This window comes from Dermacentor andersoni, chromosome 3, assembly GCF_023375885.2.
Source record: "Dermacentor andersoni chromosome 3, qqDerAnde1_hic_scaffold, whole genome shotgun sequence".
Taxonomy (NCBI): Eukaryota; Metazoa; Arthropoda; class Arachnida; order Ixodida; family Ixodidae; genus Dermacentor; species Dermacentor andersoni.
In genome coordinates, this window is record NC_092816.1 from 229581022 (window position 1) to 229600097 (window position 19076).

The following is a 19076-nucleotide window of genomic DNA, read 5'->3' on the forward strand; positions in this document are numbered from 1 at the left end:
AAGATATTTCGTTACATTGATGATTACCTGATTTTCTGCAATGGGGAAGAATTCGATTCCGCTGCTACCTCAGTAAGTGAGCAATTTAAACTTTATGGGGGAGGATTAAAGTTTACCAAGGAATTTCCTCAGCGACGCGTAATTCAGTTTCTTAACATTTCCTTGATCTTCGAACAAAATCATGTTTGTTGGCAGTACTCCCCAAGATCTTCGAAGCCGTTGCTAAACATTCAATCCAAGCATTCTAAATTAGTAAAAAACGGAATTGCCATGTCGTGCCTTAAGTCTTCCCTCACCAGATCCTGCATGCACAAAATGAGCACCAGTTTTAATCCGCAGGTCCGGCGCCTATTAGAAGCAGGTTATCTTAGTGCAGCGGTGGCCACTGTGGCTGAGCGCCTAAAGAAGTCGGTTTCGAGAGGGACGGACGTGATTACAGAAAACAGCAATAGCAAAAAAAGAGTAGTGGCTATTCCGTATATTCATTCAGTCTCGCACAGGCTTAAAAAAGTTGGTAGTAGATATGATGTTAATGTTGCTTTCACTGCTCCCAATAAGCTAGGTAAGATATGCGCTGCCGTACAGAATAAAGAGGAGCGGGTAAAAGGCAAAAAACGAACAGATATTTGTCCAGTAAAGCACAATAAGAACAACAGTTTTACTGACTGTCGTATGGGTGTGGTTTATAATATTCCCCTTAGCTGTGGCCAGTTCTACGTAGGGCAAACGGGACGGTGTATCAATCAGAGGCTAATGGAACATAAAAGGTCGTTAACCGGTGGATCGCCTTCTAATCTTTCGCTGCATTGCTGAGATTGTAACTGCACGCCAGAGTTAGATGAATGCGCGATATTGTACAGGCATAAGAATGAAGATACGCGTCTTATGGTAGAGGCATGGCATATCTATAATGGTGGAAGTGTGTGCCTGAGTCAGCCTTCGATTACTTTACATAAGGAAGAGATTAAGTGCCTTAACAGTTATCTCTCACGTAGACAGGCACGTGTACCCGATTGACACGTGGTGTTACCATTCCTGAGCATGCGCAGATGAGTTTTGTGTCTTCTTTCTTTCTTTCGCCTCAGCGCTCCCTTCAGTTGATAGTCGGCGTTCGTGTTGTCCACTTCTCTACTCTTGTGTCCTGTCAGCACGCGTCACTTTTTTTGCATAATGCATAGGTAAAACCATGGAACACATGGTTTTGACGCGCCTGGAGTGGTTTTTGGAGAAGCGTAATATATATCCAGACGCAATGACAGGTTCCCGAAAGGGTAGGTCGTCAATCGACAGCGTCATTGACCTAGTAACTACTGCTGGACATCAGAAACGTCGCCGTCGATTAACGGCTGTTGTCTTTCTAGATATCAAGGGTGCTTTTGACAACGTTCTACATGATGCGATTTTAAACGCCCTAGAAGAATGTGGCATCGGGGGACGTATGCATCAGTGGATAGCCAGCTATCTTCAAGAGAGAACGATATTCATGACAACTCCAGACGGTGAAACAAAGACCCACCCCGTCTATCGTGGAGTGCCTCAAGGAGGTGTATTGAGCACAACCTTATTTAATATCGTTCTCATTGGACTGGTCAAAGAACACGCAGGCACAGTCTCGGTCTCCGTGTACGCAGACGGCATCTGTATATGGACCACGAGCTTAACGCCCTTGCAAGTGCAAACGAAGCTGCAGCGCGTGGTGTCAATAACGTCGACATACCTAAACAGTCGCGGACGGCAGCTCTCACCGGAAAAAAGTGTAACCATGGCATTTACACGGAAGTCAATGGCCTGCTACCCCGTTATGATTAATGTGAAGATTATACCTTCAGTAACCCACTACAAGTTTCTCGGAGTCACCATCGACCGTGACCTAACTTGGTCGAAGCACTTATCTGGATTAAGAAAAAAGCTGGACAGCTTTACTCAGATCATTCGACATATACCTGGAAAATCATGGGGGCCGTCCAAATAATCTCTTCTGCAGCTCTACCAGGCACTTTTTGTTGGCTACTTCCGCTACAGTGCGCCTGTACTTTCTCGGGTTAGTACAGCTACTGAACGCACACTGAGAATTTGCCTAGGACTACCACGATGTGCGTCTACTTGGGGCACTACTACAGAGGCACGTGCGTGCCCAGCTCGAGTTTATCTGCAACATGAGCCATTGCGAGTGCATCTAAGACTACTTACTAGACACAGGAATCATCCACTCACGAACGTCACAAGCGCACGGCCTGTGTCCGCCTACTCAGAAGCCGTGTTGTCGCAGCAAGACTTATTGCCGTCGGACTTCGAACCGTATGACATACCCGAAGTTCCACTCTGGACGATGGCAAAGCCAACGGTGAGACTATCAATCCCTGGAATAACGAAGAAGTCGAAAATGCCGCTTGCAGGGCTCAAGCATTTCGCGCTATCATACATTGCTTACAAGTATGGATATTACGAATATGTTTTTACAGATGGTTCTGTGACACAGACCTCTTCCGCGGCGGCCTACACGGTACCAGGAATGGGGATCGCACAACGGTTCAAGATAGGACACAGGACGTCTTCTACAGCAGCTGAGTTGACCGGAGTTCGAGAAGCAGTACGGTGCATACTGCAACAGAGTCTCGAGAAGTGGACAGTGTTCTGTGACTCAAAACCAGCACTGCAACTCATCAGCAATTATATGAATGACAGAACCGCATACAGTCCTCTGGTTTATGACATCATGTCTCTGCTTGCGGAGGCGTCTGAATCCGGGCATAGCATCATGCTGCAGTAGATTCCTGGCCATTGTGGAGTAGCTGGAAGCGAACAGGCTGACGCAGAAGCAAACAAGGCGCACACTGACGGAACCATTATAAAAATTCATTTTTCCCGGTATGACATTAACGCCTTGCTCCATAACTCCATCAAAACTTCTATGGCGCGACATTGGGACAACCCCGAACATCGACAAGAGCGCCTCCACAGACTTGACGCTGGATTACAATTGCGGCTTCCACTTCGGTTGCGGAGAGGCCAGGAAACACTCATTCATCGATTAAGGCTGGGTGTAGCATACACCCACCGATACCTTCACAAGATTGGACAAGCACGGGACCCTGAATGTAGCGTCTGTCACACTCTCGAGACAATAGCTCACGTTCTTTGCGTGTGCCCTCAATATGTGGCCGAACGAAGAACACTCAAATCTACTGTTGTCTGCTTGGACTCCCGCCCCTCTTCAGAAGAAAAGCTTTCGGGCGCGTGGAGGAGTGTTGACTGTGCCAAACGTGCCATAAAATCACTTTTGAACTTTTTAAGTGAGACTGGTTTAGACGATCTCCTCTAGAAGCTGTGGGACGTGCATTCAGTGCGAAATGTGTTTGCGCAATAACTTTTTGGGACAAGATCACTTTTTTATGGACAAGATTACTCTTACGTGTATTGCGTCTTCAGTGCGCATCCGCATCTTGGACAACGTGTATATAGTACCTCATTGTACCATAACATAATCACCCGTCACCTACCTTTCCCTGTATTTCCCACTTCCCCTTTCCCCAGTGAGGAGTGGCAGGCTAGAGACACGCTCTCCAAGCTGACCGCTCCTCCTTTCTCTTCATTAAGATCTACTCCTCCGCCTACCTTAGTGTACGAAGTGGGCGCCAAAGTCTTCCTAGGAATGGCGCGTAGCCACTTCTTGAAAGTGTCGTCGTCTTTAGGAAAATAAAACACTTTTATCCTCTTCCCTGTATCGTAGTTGCCGGTGCACCCTTGCACACGACGCTTATTTGGCATTTTAGCACCCACTGGACGTCGCGCACGGAAACAAAATTGCTGCAAAACAACAAAGGGAAACGATAAACGCGACCACGCCGCTCCAACCAACCGGTCCGCGCGCTGCCAGGAACGTGAAAGAACAAGGCTAAATTCATGTCGCTGACGCTGCGGCTTCTGGAAGTCTTAGCCTGCCGGATATGGCGTCAAAATTTTGGGCGCAGGCATGAAAGCTATTCAGGGGGTAATGGCCGGAGCGCGTGGCGTCTTGACCGTGAGGTCACTCGAGAGAAGGCGCCACTCCAAGTTCTACACCGACAACAACGGGAAGTCAATGCTAGACCTTTATGAGCAACATAACCTCGTTATCGTGAATACAGGGCCTAAGTGTGAAGGGCAGATCTCGTGGGAAGTGGGAAACCGGCAATCGACCATTGATTACTGTCTGATGACAGAAGGAATTCATAAGTTAAGAGAAATGTTCGTTGATGAGGAAGGGTATAGCAGCGTCAGGCACTTACACAGAATTTTTTTTCAAGGGGGGGGGGGGGGGCAACCCAAGGTAACTTCCATGCAAATGAGCGGGGAATACCTTTACTAGTACAAATGTGAATAACGTCCACCATTCACCATAAAGAACGCGTAAACCCACAAAAGGGAAACGAAGTAAGGTGTATTTTACAGGTACGCCTGTGCAAGGCACCTCTCCTTTACTTGGCAAACAAGGAACTACGTCAAATGGAGTTGCGCAGGAAAGAAGCGCAGGAAGAACACTGCCAAGGACAAGAAAAGAAGCCAAAGTGTAAAATAAAGATTACTTTAGTAGAATACAACTTAAATAAACAACAGTTGGCAACCAATGCAGACAAACCGCGCGGAGTTGTATTACTTCGTCAGCCAATCACAGAAGCAAACAAAATCGTCATGTGGCCTTTTCAAAATGGCGTCGTACTTGATTCATCCGGAGCGTCTGCCGTTCTTGAAGAGTTTTTTCATTGGCAGAAGCATTGAGGTGTGCAACAGACACGGGCAAAGTGTATGGAGTCTGAACATTTCACTCTTCAAAAGTCTGCGGTGCCGTTCATTTCCTTGCTGAACCCGTTTTACTCATGAAACTTCACTACCAACTGAAGTGAAACTTGGCAATAAATAGTTGCAGCGAATCAAGCATGTTATGTCAGTTCAATAAAGAATTAGGCTTTGGCCATTTCACTGTAATAGGCGAGGGTAAAGATACAAAATTACGCGCTAATAATTTTATTTTTGTGGCTACCGCCTTATTTGGGTAACAGGAAAAGTTTGAAGTACGAATTATTTGCAGCCTCGCGGTGGAACAGTGGCTGGCGGCTATGAGGGCGTGGGCGGGGCTTCACTGCAGACTTAATTTGCATCCCTCTATAGTAGCACTTCTTGAATTAGCTTTGCAAGATATAAAGAGAAATCACAGGTTCTTTTGGATCACTCGCAATTAGTGCTCGGCCAAGTTAAGTGCCACAACCGACTCGTATTGTTATTTGGGAAGTTGAGTAATGATGCGTGACTGCCAGTCCTGTAAAACCGCGTAGAGCGCAGGACGCTGCGATTCTAGACGTACTACGCCCACCGCGGAAGGTTAGAAAAACACCTACATAAGCACAGCAGAGAAGTGGCTACGTTAGGCGGTTCGAATGATAAGTGTAGAAGCGTCATTCAGAACACACGGAACTGTTCTCCACCTCCTTTTTCTGCTCTACGTCCTTTTTAAATTAAAGTATGTTGATCCATAAATATTTTCATAAACAACCGTTAAATTTGCTAATTTTCGCTTTTCCTTCCTGTTTGGCTGTTGCCTTAATTGCCTCTCTCCTTAACCGCTTAATCTGAAATCGCTTAATCGCTTAATTTCTCAACTCCTTGCAACTCTTGTTTCCAGTTGGCAATTTTGCACGAAAAGAGCTCTACAATTAGGGAAAAACCAGATGAGTTAACGGGTGACAGTCATATTGCCTATGAGTATAAGGGTTATTGCAGGGTTTGATGATGGACGCTGTCTCGCATTACTTTATTTTCCACCTTATCTGACCCATATCAGGGATATATGGTTCCGAGGATCTGTCAGCGTCGCGGCGAGCCGTTACTTAAAGAAATAATGAAGCAAAAGGAAAAGTTAAACGCAATTGGCATTTTCTCTGGCCGCAACACGTTCCGTGTGCATACAGACCAGCTGACTACGAACAGAATCCCTTTCCTGGTCCCTGGATCAGCCTAAACAAGAAAGGTTGAACTAATGAAGCAACAGCGATGCGCGTGACCATCTAAAAGACGGTGACAACTGAATGCATCTCGAGTTTGATGATGAGGAACCGAATAGACGAGGAAACTGGCCTTCAATCCCCGGAGATGTCCATAACTACCGCCATCCAAAAGGAGTGAAAAAGGCAGCAAAATGTTGACCGCCGAATAGCTGTGAAATTTCAACATTGGTGTGGCGGCGCTTTAGGAATGTGTGCGAGAAGTGGTGGCGTGGGCGGGGCGGGGAGGGGGGGGAGGTATGCGTCCTAGATTCAGGGGAAGGGGCGCTCCCCCCCCCCCTTGGGTACGTGCCTGCGCAGCATACGGAGTGACCATAAACGCATCTCCTAGGTGTGCTTTGTGGCGCAAAATACATTTCTTGGAAAGGGACAGAAGAAAGGAAGAAAGGAAATCTAAGCACCAACTTGCCCAAGAAGAAGTCCTTTTGGCATAAACGCATCATTTTGAAAATGGGATGTGTAGTGGGAAAGAGAGCAAAAAGTGCAAAATGGCCAGTCCAAATTTGAACGCCGAAGAAATGCAAGAATGATTGAATTTATTTCTCCTGTTGACAACAGAAAGGAAGCAGAAGCTAAAGGTCATGTGGCCTGACAAAGGCTTCTGCTCTGACAGCAATTCGGCACGCTGGCCGTACGCAGCAACATGTATCATACAGACATACCGAAATCAACTGGAGTGTCGCGATACAGGATATTATTTTCGTGAGACAGAACATGTCTACAAGAAATATGAGAAACCAACGGGATTAAAAATATAGTCACTAGAGAGGATGAAAAACTTGGCAAATGACCAAATAAACAGTGGGAATATAGCGAGCTTCTAAGTGTAATAACGACAGAAATACGGAAAGAGAAACAACATGTTCGTTGGAAATGAAAAAAGGAAACCGAAGAGCTGGTGGAACAGGGAGATACGAGAAGCGATCGCCGAACGACAGAAAGCATCTCGAGAGCACAGGCAGGCAAAGAAGGCGCAGCTGCCACAGGATGAAGTAGCCAGTAAATGGGAAATATACCGGGAGAAAAAGTGTACGGTTCAAATACTGGTGCAAGCAAAAATGAAAGGTGAAAGTGAACGTTGGTTGTCAGAAATACGTGGGGATAAGAAGGCCGCATCTTGAATATTTTGTAACCACATAATATTATTGGGCAGGAAGTCAACAACAATAGAACAACATATCCTAGACGAAGATGGAAACACTCTGGAAGGGGAAGCACAAATAAATTACATCCGAAAAATAACAGCCGAATCTTTCCAAGGCAGTGACGAGAATATATCGCGCGAACATCAGCGCGATCCGCTATGAAGGCGCTGCTGCGATACTTGAAATACACGGGACTTTCTGACTAATTGTGACTGTACACTGTGTGACGTAGGACTACTGTACGGTGACACTGCGTAAAACTAAGAACGCCTTTGCGGGCAGCGTGACAGTGCCCACAGAAATAGTTCGTTTGTACGTGCGTGTGTGTTTAGGTTTTTTTTTTCTTTTTTTTTATCCTTCTTTCTTTCTCACCTATTGCATCCCCTTTCCCCTCCCCCAGTACAGGGTAGCCAACCAAAGATAATTTCTAGTTAACATCCCTGTCTTTCCTTTGCCTTTCTCTCTCTCTCTCTCTCTTCAGAATGGATTCAGAATATTTAGATGATAACTCATTTGTTCTACGCAGTGTATTGAAATATCAAAAGTAGAAAGCAGACCGTTATTTGCGGCCTTTTTAGACATTACAGGAGGTTATGACAACGTAGACCTCAACATTTTATGAAATATTCTGGAAGGGAGAGGTTTAGGTGACGATTGTCTACATCTTTTGAGAGAGATTTAGCTAGAAAATACCGTTTGCGTTGAGTGGGAAGGGATGAGGAGCGAGGAGAAAGTTCACATCAACAAGGGACTGATGCAGGGGTCCCTTTATCCCCGCTACTGTTTTCGATGTACATTGTGAGGGTGGAGAAAGCGCTAGAAGGAAGTAATATCGGGTTTAATCTTTCATACAAACAGGCGGGTAAAGTAGTGGAGCAGCAGCTGCCAGGTTTATTTTATGCGGACGACATTGTTTTGCTAGCTAACGAGAAAAGTGATTTGCAACGTCTGGTTAATATCTGTGGACAGGAAGGCAACAATGTAGGCTTGAAATTTAGTGTTAGAAAATCAGGTGTTTTGGTATTCAATGAAAACAGTGAACAGACAGTGGAGATACAGGGCCAAGAAATACCTCGGGTAACAGAATATAAATACCTTGGTATATGGATAAACGAAGGCAATGGATATATGGAAACACAGGAAAAGACCATAACAGTCAAGGGGAAGAGAAATGCAGCCATAATGAAGCACAGAGCGCTATGGGGATACAATAGGTACGAGGTCCTCCGAGGTATGTGGAAAGGTGTAATGGTTCCAGGTCTTACTTTTGGAAAGGCGGTTGTTTGCTTTAAATCAGGGGTACAATCAGGAGTCGATGGATACCAAAGGTCAGCGGGTCGCCTCGCATTGGGCGCTCACGGGAAGACTACAAATGAAGCTGTGAAGGGTGATATGGGCTGGACTAGTTTTGAAGTGAGGGAAGCTCGCAGTAAAATCGATTATGAAGCACGACTGAGGAATATGGAAGAAAGTAAATGGGATGGGAGAGTGTTGAGGTATCTTTACAGGAAAAACATTGATTCACAGTGGAGGAAAAGAACTAGGAAGCTTACCAGCAATATGCGGCCTGTAGGGTGGGCAACACAGCAACAAAGAACGTCAAGCGGGAAGTCAAAGAGGCTGAAATAATTTCTTGGGTGGCGGCAATGGAAAAGAAACCTGCCATGAGTAACAACTTAATAGGAAAAAACGAAATCAGGAAAGAAACAATTTATAACTCAAAGGAAAGCTCGTTACTTTTCGAAGCGAGATCGGGATGCCTTACAACACGCACCTATAAAGCGATATATAAGAAGGAAGGAGAAGCATGTGCTTGCTGCGGTAAAGCTAGGGAAACGATGGAGCCTGTTTTATTAGAATGTGAAGGCGTCCGCCCAGCAGTCGATTTAGGCACCACTGGCCTCCTTGAAACCCTTGGGTTCCGCGAGAGCAGTGGAAAAGTATACATGTCCGTGATAGAGATTAGTAAGAGGTTATTGGAGGATTGGTGGAAGTAGGGAAACGACAAAAAACAGAGACGTGCAAAATGAAAGCTCGCAATAGGGGATAAGAAAATTTAGTTGTGGGAGTTCATATTGTTTTTTTTTTACCCTAGGTAGGACATTAAGCAGTATAATAGCAAGAGCTTGGTGGCGCAACCCACTGCCCTGTTCCAAAGGGGTCGCTCATAACATCCATCCAGCCATCCATCCGGCAGCCGCAACCGGTCTAGAGGGCGCTCCCGCTCCAGTGGGCGCTCTCGCTCGAGGGTCAGGATCCAGAGACCACCTGGGCCGATCGAGTCGAGCGGAAGCCTCCAAAGGTGACGAAGGGTTCGTCGTCAGAGCAGAGCAATCCTATTGAAACGTGAACTCGTTTATCTATTACGGGTGAGTGCTTTTACCGTCCATGAAATGTTATCGCTCAGCGCAGGACGCGTCTACATGTATCGGATGTTTCTAGAATGTTATCGATGCTTCTATCCGCTATCTGCTGTCACCGAACCTTGTGTAATCTGATTACATGTATGCGCAATGCGAATGGCGTAGAACTTTGTGGAAGACACGGCGGTCCCAGCGGTTACTCCGGAACATTCGACGACTGATCTATAAAAACCGACGCGCTTGACCCGCTGATCAGATTTTCGACGATCGCCGACTGTGTTTGCCGCTCTCGTTTTGCTTAAAGTGTAGCCTGTTTTGTGGGCACAGGTTCGCCCAATAAAAGCTAGTTTTGTCTTTCACACTATTACTACTGTGTTCGTTAAAGTCACTACCACGTGACACTATGGTCGCGCACTTAGGTCGGTGAACGCGCAGCTCAGAGCCGCGTCGTAGCAGCTCAAGGCCGAGTTCGAGTACTCTCGCGAGGCGGGTTCGTCCGCGTAGCCTGCGCCGGCTCCCCCCGCGGAGGCGCTGGCGCGTTTCGCCAAGAAGCGGGCCCTCGCGGCTCCCGGTGAGGGAGAAGGGGACCTCGAGGAATTCTTAAGCGAGAATAAGAACTCCATGAAGGAGGTTAGTGATTCAGTACACAGCCTCCAAGGCTGTCATGAAATTATTATAAGCGGTGGCTGCTCTCACAAGCAGGGTCAACTGCCTCGAAACTAGGTTCCGTTTCGTGGAATCAACTCCCGCGCCCTCGGACGCGGTTAGAAATGGTCTACCCTCAGAGGCGGAGGGTTTCAGACGCGGTTCTCCATATGCAAGGACAAGCAAAAGCTCCAAACATGGCCGGTCAGGATAAATGATTAACTTTCTGTTGTTACGCTTCCTAAATAATGAACACCTTTTTCAGGAAGCCTTTTCAGGAACACCTTTTCAGGAATTGACTTCATACTTTCGGCTGATCCCAGCATAGCGCAGGATGTAGAAGTGATAGGTAGGGTAAAGTGTAGTGATCATAGGTTAGTGAGCGCTAACCTATGATCATTACACTTTACGTACCCATCACTTCTACGTCCTGCAGGATGAAGTCAATTTCATGTCTCGTTACACCATTAGGGCTTTTCCAGGTCCACTTTCTGTTGCTACGCTTCCTGAATAATAAACACCTTTTTCAGGAAGCGTAGCAACAGAAAGTGGACCTGGACAAGCCCTACTGGTGAAACAAGAAATGAAATTGACTTCGTACTTTCTGCTGATCCCAGCATAGTGCAGGACTAGAAGTGATCGGTAGGGTGAAGTGTAGTGATCATAGGTTAGTGAGAGCTAGGTTCACCTCAATTTGAACAGAGAAAAAGCAAAATTGACCAAGAAAAAAACAAGTCAACCCAGAGGCAGTAAGGGTAAAAGAAGACGAATTCAGGCTGGTACTTGCAAACAAATATGCAGCCTTAGAATAGAGAGATGATGATGATGATGACATAGAGGTAATGAATGAAACTGTAACGAGGCTGGCTATCATCATCTGCCATCGGACTGATCCTCCCCCGCCCAAATTACCATCACGGTAAAGAAAAGTCGAATGGGAGGCCCTGTTCGGTACTGCAGCACATTCTATCTACGAGAAGGACAGCGGCGGAACTATTTGGGAGCTGGGGGGTGGCGTGGTGGTAACGAGGGGCAAGGGAGATCTAGGTCCTCATCCCACAGTACATGTTTTAGGTGTTTCCCCCTTGCCCCTCCTCTCCAGACAGCACTGGATAGACGGACTGACAGGAAACCACGAAAACTCTTCCAAGCAAACGCACCTCGCTTCGTAAGAAAGAGGGCCCCCGCCGGGGTGGCGGGGGATTCCTGTTTTTGCAGCTCGACAAGTACTCCCCAAATGATCAGGCTAAACGCATGCTGTTACATTAGGCGGGGGCCCCGTCTGCTCGTTCTGGTTTTCTTGCTTCATGCATGTCGCTCGAAGTTCCGTTGACCATGGTTCCATATACTAAGCAGGTTAGAATAAATGGGCCCCCTTCTCCTACTGTCCGAGATGAGGCCCTGGGCTGCAGCCCCCTTACCCCCCCCCCCCCCCCTTAACCCAGCGCGGAGGCGGCTGAAGAAGCCACGATAGCCCTAGCACTGGCCGCGGTGCCGAACGCTGTCATCGTGATCGGCGACTCGCAGGCAGCAATCCGCGGCTTCGCGCGCGGTCGCGTCTCGCGGGAAGCGGCCCGCACACTCCAAATTTGTGACGACAGCGGCTCGTCATCGCCCTCGCAACCCCAAAATTGTACGGTCTTCTTCCTCTGGAACCTGGCACTCACCGATGTCCCGCTCGCGGGCAACGAGGCGGCCCACGCCACGGCTCGAGGTCTCACACGCCGAGCCGCCGCAGATTATGTGGCCGCCGCCTCCGCCCCCCAGAGCGTGGCATCGGATCTGCCGGATCGGGACACTACAACAGAAATGCAGCAACAAGAAGCACATGGGTGTGGGGCGATCGCCTAACCACGTTGAGAGACCTCACCCAACACAACAGAATCGAAAGACGCACATTCCCGCCACCACACGATAAATTAAACAGGAACGAAGCCGTAACTTTACGCTTGCTCCAGACACACACCTAACCTAGCCCCGCCGTCTTACATCACTGCTACTCGGGTTTATATCTCAACAGATGCGTGTAAAGCTTGCGGACAGAGAGCAACGCTGTGACACATGCTCTGGGAATGTGCCGGCAACAACGGCAATGAAACCACCTCCGTTCGCGACGCGTCCGTAATCACGGCCGTTGCTGCAGAGTAGGGGAAGCCTCGAGCTCGCTTCTTTCCGACGCCGCTATGGCTGCGGGAGCCGCCGGGGACCTTCTCCATCGGCATCGCCGCCCCTGGGAGGCGGCTCTCAAAAGTTCAGAGATGGCAGACCAGCTCTGGGCCGTCTGGCAAGCCGAAGATGCCGTCTGAGTCCAGGGACTTCGAGCCGCCACCTGAGGCCTCCACAACAAGAAACTGCCGGACCATTCATTAATAAAGTTTATTCTTCTTGGTACGGCGCATTCCCGCTTTCTTGAGGCCTAACTTTCCGTCCTTCAACCCCCACCTTCCTCTCCCCCACGCGAGCCTGATCAGTGCTCCGATAGTTATATCCTGCTGTGTCGAATTGGCTGCTCTCGTAGGCACGGGGGAACGCGGTGGGGTCACTATCGTCCCTTTTGGATGGACGGATGGATGGATGGATGGATGGATGGATGGATGGATGGATGGATGGATGGATGGATGGATGGACGGATGGATGGATAGATGGATGGATGGATGGATGGATGGATGGATGGATGGATGGATGGATGGATGCTATGGTCGTCCCCTTTGGGACGGGTCGATGGGTTGCGCCACCAAGCTCTTGCTATTATTCTCCCTAATGTTCTACCTAGGTTAAAAAGAAAAAAACACTATGATGAACTCCCACAATCAAATTTTCTGACCCCCTATTGCGAACGTTGCTTTTGTACGTCTCCGTTCTTTTTTTTTCGTTTCAGTACTTTTCTTCCACCAATCTTCCAATCGCCTCTTACTAATTTATATTTTGGACATGTTTACTTTTCCACTGCTCTCGCCTAACCAAAGTTCTTCAAGGAGGCCAGTGGTGCCTAAATCGACCGCTGGGCAGACGTCTTCACGTTCTAATAAAACATGCTCTATCGTTTCCCTAGCTTTACTGCAGCAAGCACATGCTTCTTCTTCCTTTTATATCTCGCTTTATAGGTGCGTGTTCTAAGGCATCTCGATCTCCCTTCGAAAAGTAATGAGCTTTCCTTTGAGTTATCATAAGTTGTTTCTCTCCTGATTTCGTTTTTTCCTCTTAAGTAGTTACTCATAGCAGGTTTCTTTTCCATTGCCGCCACCCATGAGAATATTTCAGCCTCTCTGACTTTCCGCTTGACGTTCTTTGTTGCTGTGTTGCCCACCCTACAGGCCGCATACTTGCTGGTAAGCTTCCTAGTGCTTTTCCTCAACTGTCTTGTCTCCCTCCGTCGCTGCCACCCCCCCCCCCCCCCCCCCAGAGAACGCGGTCGAGCAAGGTCCTGCGGGGGAGAGTGTATCGTTTACGCCGTTTTCTTATTTCACCCTTTTCTTGTACCCTTTCCTTCTATGCATAGTTAGCGCAGCGACTGGGTGGCGTGGATGGCGTGAGTGCTTGCAGTCTTATCCGTTCTTGTCAGTGCACTGATATCGTGAAAAATGCTCGCTTGCGGTCAGCATTCCTACTGAGAAACCTAGATTTTGAAACACGCAGCAAGGTGGCCCCGGATTTTCGCGAGTGCTAGAAATTATTATACGCGAAACAACAAATAGAAAAAAGTCGGCGCTGGTGGCCACCGTCTTCGATGTGGGATGAATTGGGATGCACAGAACCGTGAGTCTTACAATGGTGAGTGCATTTGTTTTGCGCATGTTCTTAGTTTTATAAGTAGCCAGACGAAGTGAATTAGGAAACGACGCATTAAGTTGTGTGTCTTACTAGCAAGGTTGTTTCAAAGGGCTAAATTTCAGGATACTCCTGCCTTTTAAATTATGTGCAGCTGCTCAACGCTTTTTCTTTTCACTTTTTTATTTCCACGATTTGTGTGTATATTACTCTTGAAGTTCTAACATTTCTCATGGTTTTGCTGTGTCCTTAATGTTGATTTTTTTCCCATTCATGCTCAGCACTGCATCGATTTTGGACGGCCTAAAGGACAATGTGTGCTGGCGATTGCAACATTATGTTGCGTTTGCCTGCTATAATCTTGGGGCATTGATGTGCGGATTATATATTCAGGTTGACTAGAAATTTAAAAGTTTTTTATGTTAGTGATTACATTTCAAATGTGATAATACATATTATTCAATACCCTTTATGTAAATGAATACATTTTCATATAACCGCTAGGTCGTTGTCGAGTTCCCTGTAGTGGCGGAACGCAATTATTTCAGGAATAAGCAGGCAATCTTAAATTAAATCGTGGTCTTCACAGCTGGAAGATGAGTAAGTTAGCGCACAGCCAAAGAATCATTGAAATATGCTGTCTTATTTATTTGTTGCCCGCGAAAATTTAGCGGCTGATAAATTTCTCCTGTAAACCTATCAACTTTTACTGAGCAGAATTAAAAATTTTTTGTGATGCTTTAGGATCAATGTTATAAATTGCTGCCAACCAAAGCAGTATCATGTGGTGTATATATTACTGAAACAGCCCTGGCTAATGTAGAGTGTCTGTAATTACCTGGCTCCTTTTATTCGCAGCCTTTGAATAGGGCCCGGAGTAGAACCCGTGTAAATATCTGAGTTTTACCCTAATTCCAGGGCTTTGATTTTATCATGCCATGTGCGCTGCCTGATCCTCCTAGTCATACCGAGGAATCGCGCTTCTTCTCACTGTTATAGGTCAAGCGTCATTTCCGGCAAACACACACGGCAATGTTTCTTTCTTTCCATATAATAAATGCATATTTTTGCTAGTGTTTCCTGACGCAGCTGCTCGGATTTCGCATGAAGAATTTTGCACGTAGGCCGCACTGCGTCTACACTGTCTGAAACTAGGCTTTTGTGCTGTAGTAGGTTCTGCTGCAATGTTTCAATTAGAAAGTGCTATGTTGACTAGGTGTGGGGTGTAAACAAGGCGGACGGATCCTGCGCATTTTATGTTTGTGTTCTAAATATTGTCCGTTACACCTTCTACAATATATACCATATATGTTTAAATATTAAAGAGTGTTACCTGACAAATCTCTTGCAAGAAGTTTTTTTTATTCACTCCTTGCACTTTGGCGATTTTTCAACATGATAACATTGCCACATGCATTTGTCATACCCACATCATCGGTTTCCGGAAGGGCCTTTCAACGCAGGACGCCATGCTGCAGATCAAGGAACAGGTCGTGAACGCTCCGAGCACGCACGTGCGCACCCTACTCGGGCTAGACCTCAAGAGCGCCTTCGACACTGTGAAGCACATGGCCATACTGGAAAGATCAGCCGACTCGATCTCGGGGCGAGGTTCCACCGATATGTCAACAGCTTCCTGAATGGGCGCGAGGCGACAGTCAAGATCGACGGGGCCCCACCACGAACGGTCCGAATGGGTGGTGCGGGAACGCCGCAGGGCTCCGTACTCTCCCCCATGCTTTTCAACCTCGTCATGATCGGCCTGCCGGAACGTCTTGACGCGATAGAGGGCATCAATCATACCATATACGCAGATGACGTGACGGTGTGGACCACGGAGAACACGAGCGTCGGCGAAATGCAAGACCGACTGCAGCGGGCCGTCCGGGAGGTGGAGCGGCACCTCGAAGACACGGGACTCGTCTGCTCACCCGACAAGTCGGAGATCCTGCTCCACAGGCCGCGCAAGAAAGGACCCCTTCCGCAGGCCGTGATAGACGCTCGTCGTTTGGGCGTCCGCGTCACGACGAGGGAGGGGACCCGAATACCGACGGTGTCCAAGTTGCGAGTGCTCGGCCTGTGGCTGGAAGAGAACGGTGCCAACCGCGAGCTGGTTGCCCGACTGCAGAAGAAAATGGCCGCCGCCACACACTTCGTGCGGCGGGTCGCGAACAAGAAGAAAGGAATGAAGGAACACAACGTTACGAGGCTGATACAGGCGTACGCGCTGAGCCACATAGCGTACGTCGCCGCATACGCCGACTGGAACAGGAGCGAAACCGACAAGCTGAACGTGGTGATCCGCAGGGCGTTCAAGACCGCCCTGGGAGTACCCCAGTACACGCCAACCCATAGGCTCCTCGAGTTGGGCGTACACAACACGCTCGAGGAGATCGCCGAGGCGCAGAGAATCGCGCAGCTGGAGAGGCTGTCCAGCACCGTAACAGGAAGACGAATCCTGGACTTACTCGGGTTTCGATATCACGAGACGCGTGGACTGAAAGAATCACTGCTGCCGGAAGTCAGGGACGCCATACAGACGGAAAACATGCCGAAGAATATGCACCCGGTGCATGACGTGCAAAGACGTATACGCAGGGCGGTAGCAATCCTCGAGAAGCATGGAAGACAAGAAGGCGTCCTCTTCGTCGATGCAGCCAGGTACCCGCGGCCAGTCGGTGACTCTCCTGGCGACGAGGAACGTCGACCACCACCACCGCTACAAGGGAATGTGCGAGGCGAGCCGCAGTTACCAGCACCACCACCACTACAGCTACTACGACAACAACGGCAGCAGCAACAACGGCAACATCGACACGGCCGGCCGACGGCGGCGGCGCCCGCCTTCTCCATGGCAGTCGTAGATACAAAGGGAACGATCCGAGTCACGGCATCAGCGAGGCTGCCATCGGCCGAAGCAGCGGAAGAGATGGCCATAGCCCTCGCGGTACTCCACGGAGGTGCGGAGGATAACCTGATTATCAGCGACTCCAAATCAGCGATTCGGAATTACATCAAAGGTTGGGTGTCCGCGGATGTGGCGCGCATGCTCAACGCCCGGGCCGGGGACTTCGGATCCGGCACCATTACAAACAAGTCCCTCAAGTGGTTCCCCGCGCACGTCGGGGAGCTTGGCAGTAACAGCAACAATGACACCAACATTGCTAACGGCCGAAGACGCAACGACACTCCACCCAACCACAACGAGCGCGCCCACCTCGTAGCGAGGCAACTTACCCGCCGCGACGCGGTCACCCAGAGGGCAGCCGCTGCCGTTGTTGTGCGGGACCCCAGCGGAGGAGTGACGGCGACGGCGGCTGCCACTCCGTCTGACGCGGCCGCTGTCGTTACCAATACAACAGAAATCGCGGCGGACGGAGCTGGGGATCACGCGGACGCCGACTGCGATGTCAAGGAGTTTCCGGCAACGTACAGATAGGTGACTGGTCACTACAGGAAAGAAAGAAGAAAATATCCACAACCCCACGGGCGTCTAGACAGGTCCCAGGCGGTCGACCTAAGACGGTTGCAGACGGGCACTTTCACCAACCCCTACCACCTGCACCGCCTGTGGCCCGCGCTGCACCCGTCGCCCGGCTGCCCGTGGTGCGAGCACGAACGGGCCGATATGGCCCATGTGCTTTGGGAATGCCAACGCCACGTGGAACAAGGACAACGAGGAAGGGGGAATAGAACAGCGGAACCCTCTGAAGCGGGGCGCCTCGCTGAGAGATGGCAAGCCGCCCTCCTCAGCGAGGCACCCGAAGACCAGGAGTGGGCCGTCCAGCGGGCCAGGGCCGTTGCCGAGGATCTCGAAAGATCTTCCTCGGGCGATGGACCCCTGGCAGCCTAGCCCCGGGCACCAACATCAACAACCGTTGGACAAATAAAAGTTTATTCCTATCCTATCCTATCCTCATTTTACAGTGCAAGCATCTCTTCCAAGTAAGCGTGAAGTCGCTATGGGCAGTGGTAGCACATTCAACGTAACCACCGCGTTACTGTGGTTCTTGGGGGCCTGACCAGCCCGCCGTCATCCAAGCACTGAAAAACCTGCCTACCGACGTCAGCTCCCTGCCCTGAAAGCCCTGGCCAGCTTACATTCCTCGGCACCTTGCCCTATTCCTATTCTGAGGGCCCTGCCTGATCCACCGCCATCCACCTAGCTTCACGAGAACTGGCTCTTTTGGCGCCTGCCTGTAAATAAACGGTTTGAACACTTTAGAAGAGTTAAGTGCTGGGCTAGTTGGTGATCTTGCATACTGAAAATATTTTGCGCCAAAAAACAACACACACAAGAAAGACGACACAACCGGTTTGAACACAACCGAGCGTCACCCATTTAGGTTCACAGAAAATGCTTGTTTGTACAGATTGCTGGTTGTACAGAGGCTTAGGAGAGGACAGCGCTTTGAGGCTAATACGCGCCTTTGCTCTCTGTCACTTCACTTATGTGGCTGGATTATTCAAATGGAAGCAGGCAGAACTTAACAAACTTAATGTGATGCTCTTATATTTGTAGCATCGGGACGATGATGCAGTTCGGCCTCCTCCTTAGGAGGAAGCTTTAGCTCAGGTGTTCCTATCTAAATACATGTAGAACGAGAATTAGTTTGGCGAGGTTTGTTGCATTTAAAAGAAAAAATTAAATTCTAGTGACTGTTTGTTTCGAATTTTTTATTTAGGTTGTCAATTCTTTATTAAAAAATTGGCAAAAAATTTCACATTTACAAAAAAGCGAAACTATCAAGTTTAAAACTCTTAACCATACAAAATGATATCCCAAATCTGTGAAGTGCACCTAATAGTGCATCTACAGTGGACAAAATTGATATGTTACAAATGAATCTGAAACAAATTTAGTATTATGGAAATACGGCTTTTGCAGAACCCTTGTACACAACGTAACCAATTCACGTTAGATGCAAACTGACATACCAAATTTGTCCGCTTTGTCTGTTATAGTAGATGCCGTTTACATAACGGCGATATCTGTTCTTGATGCAAACCTATTAGTTTTTAAACATCGTGCTTCTAATTCTTTTCGAACTTTGGAATTTTTCGAAATATTTCAAACAAAATTCAGGCCCTAAATCGAAATTCCGCTTCCAACAGGC

General features: G+C 48.4%; 1 protein-coding gene across 1 annotated transcript; it reads left to right on the forward strand.

Moving 5' to 3' along the window:
• The first annotated feature begins 9132 nt into the window (after positions 1–9132).
• Positions 9133–18388, forward strand: LOC129385749 (uncharacterized). Its single transcript, XM_055072811.2, has 3 exons — positions 9133–9552; positions 12212–13962; positions 15423–18388. Exons 2-3 carry the CDS (start codon positions 13926–13928, stop codon positions 17396–17398), a joined length of 2013 nt encoding a protein of 670 aa, XP_054928786.2. The 5' UTR covers positions 9133–9552; positions 12212–13925; the 3' UTR covers positions 17399–18388.
• Positions 18389–19076: the final 688 nt, after the last annotated feature.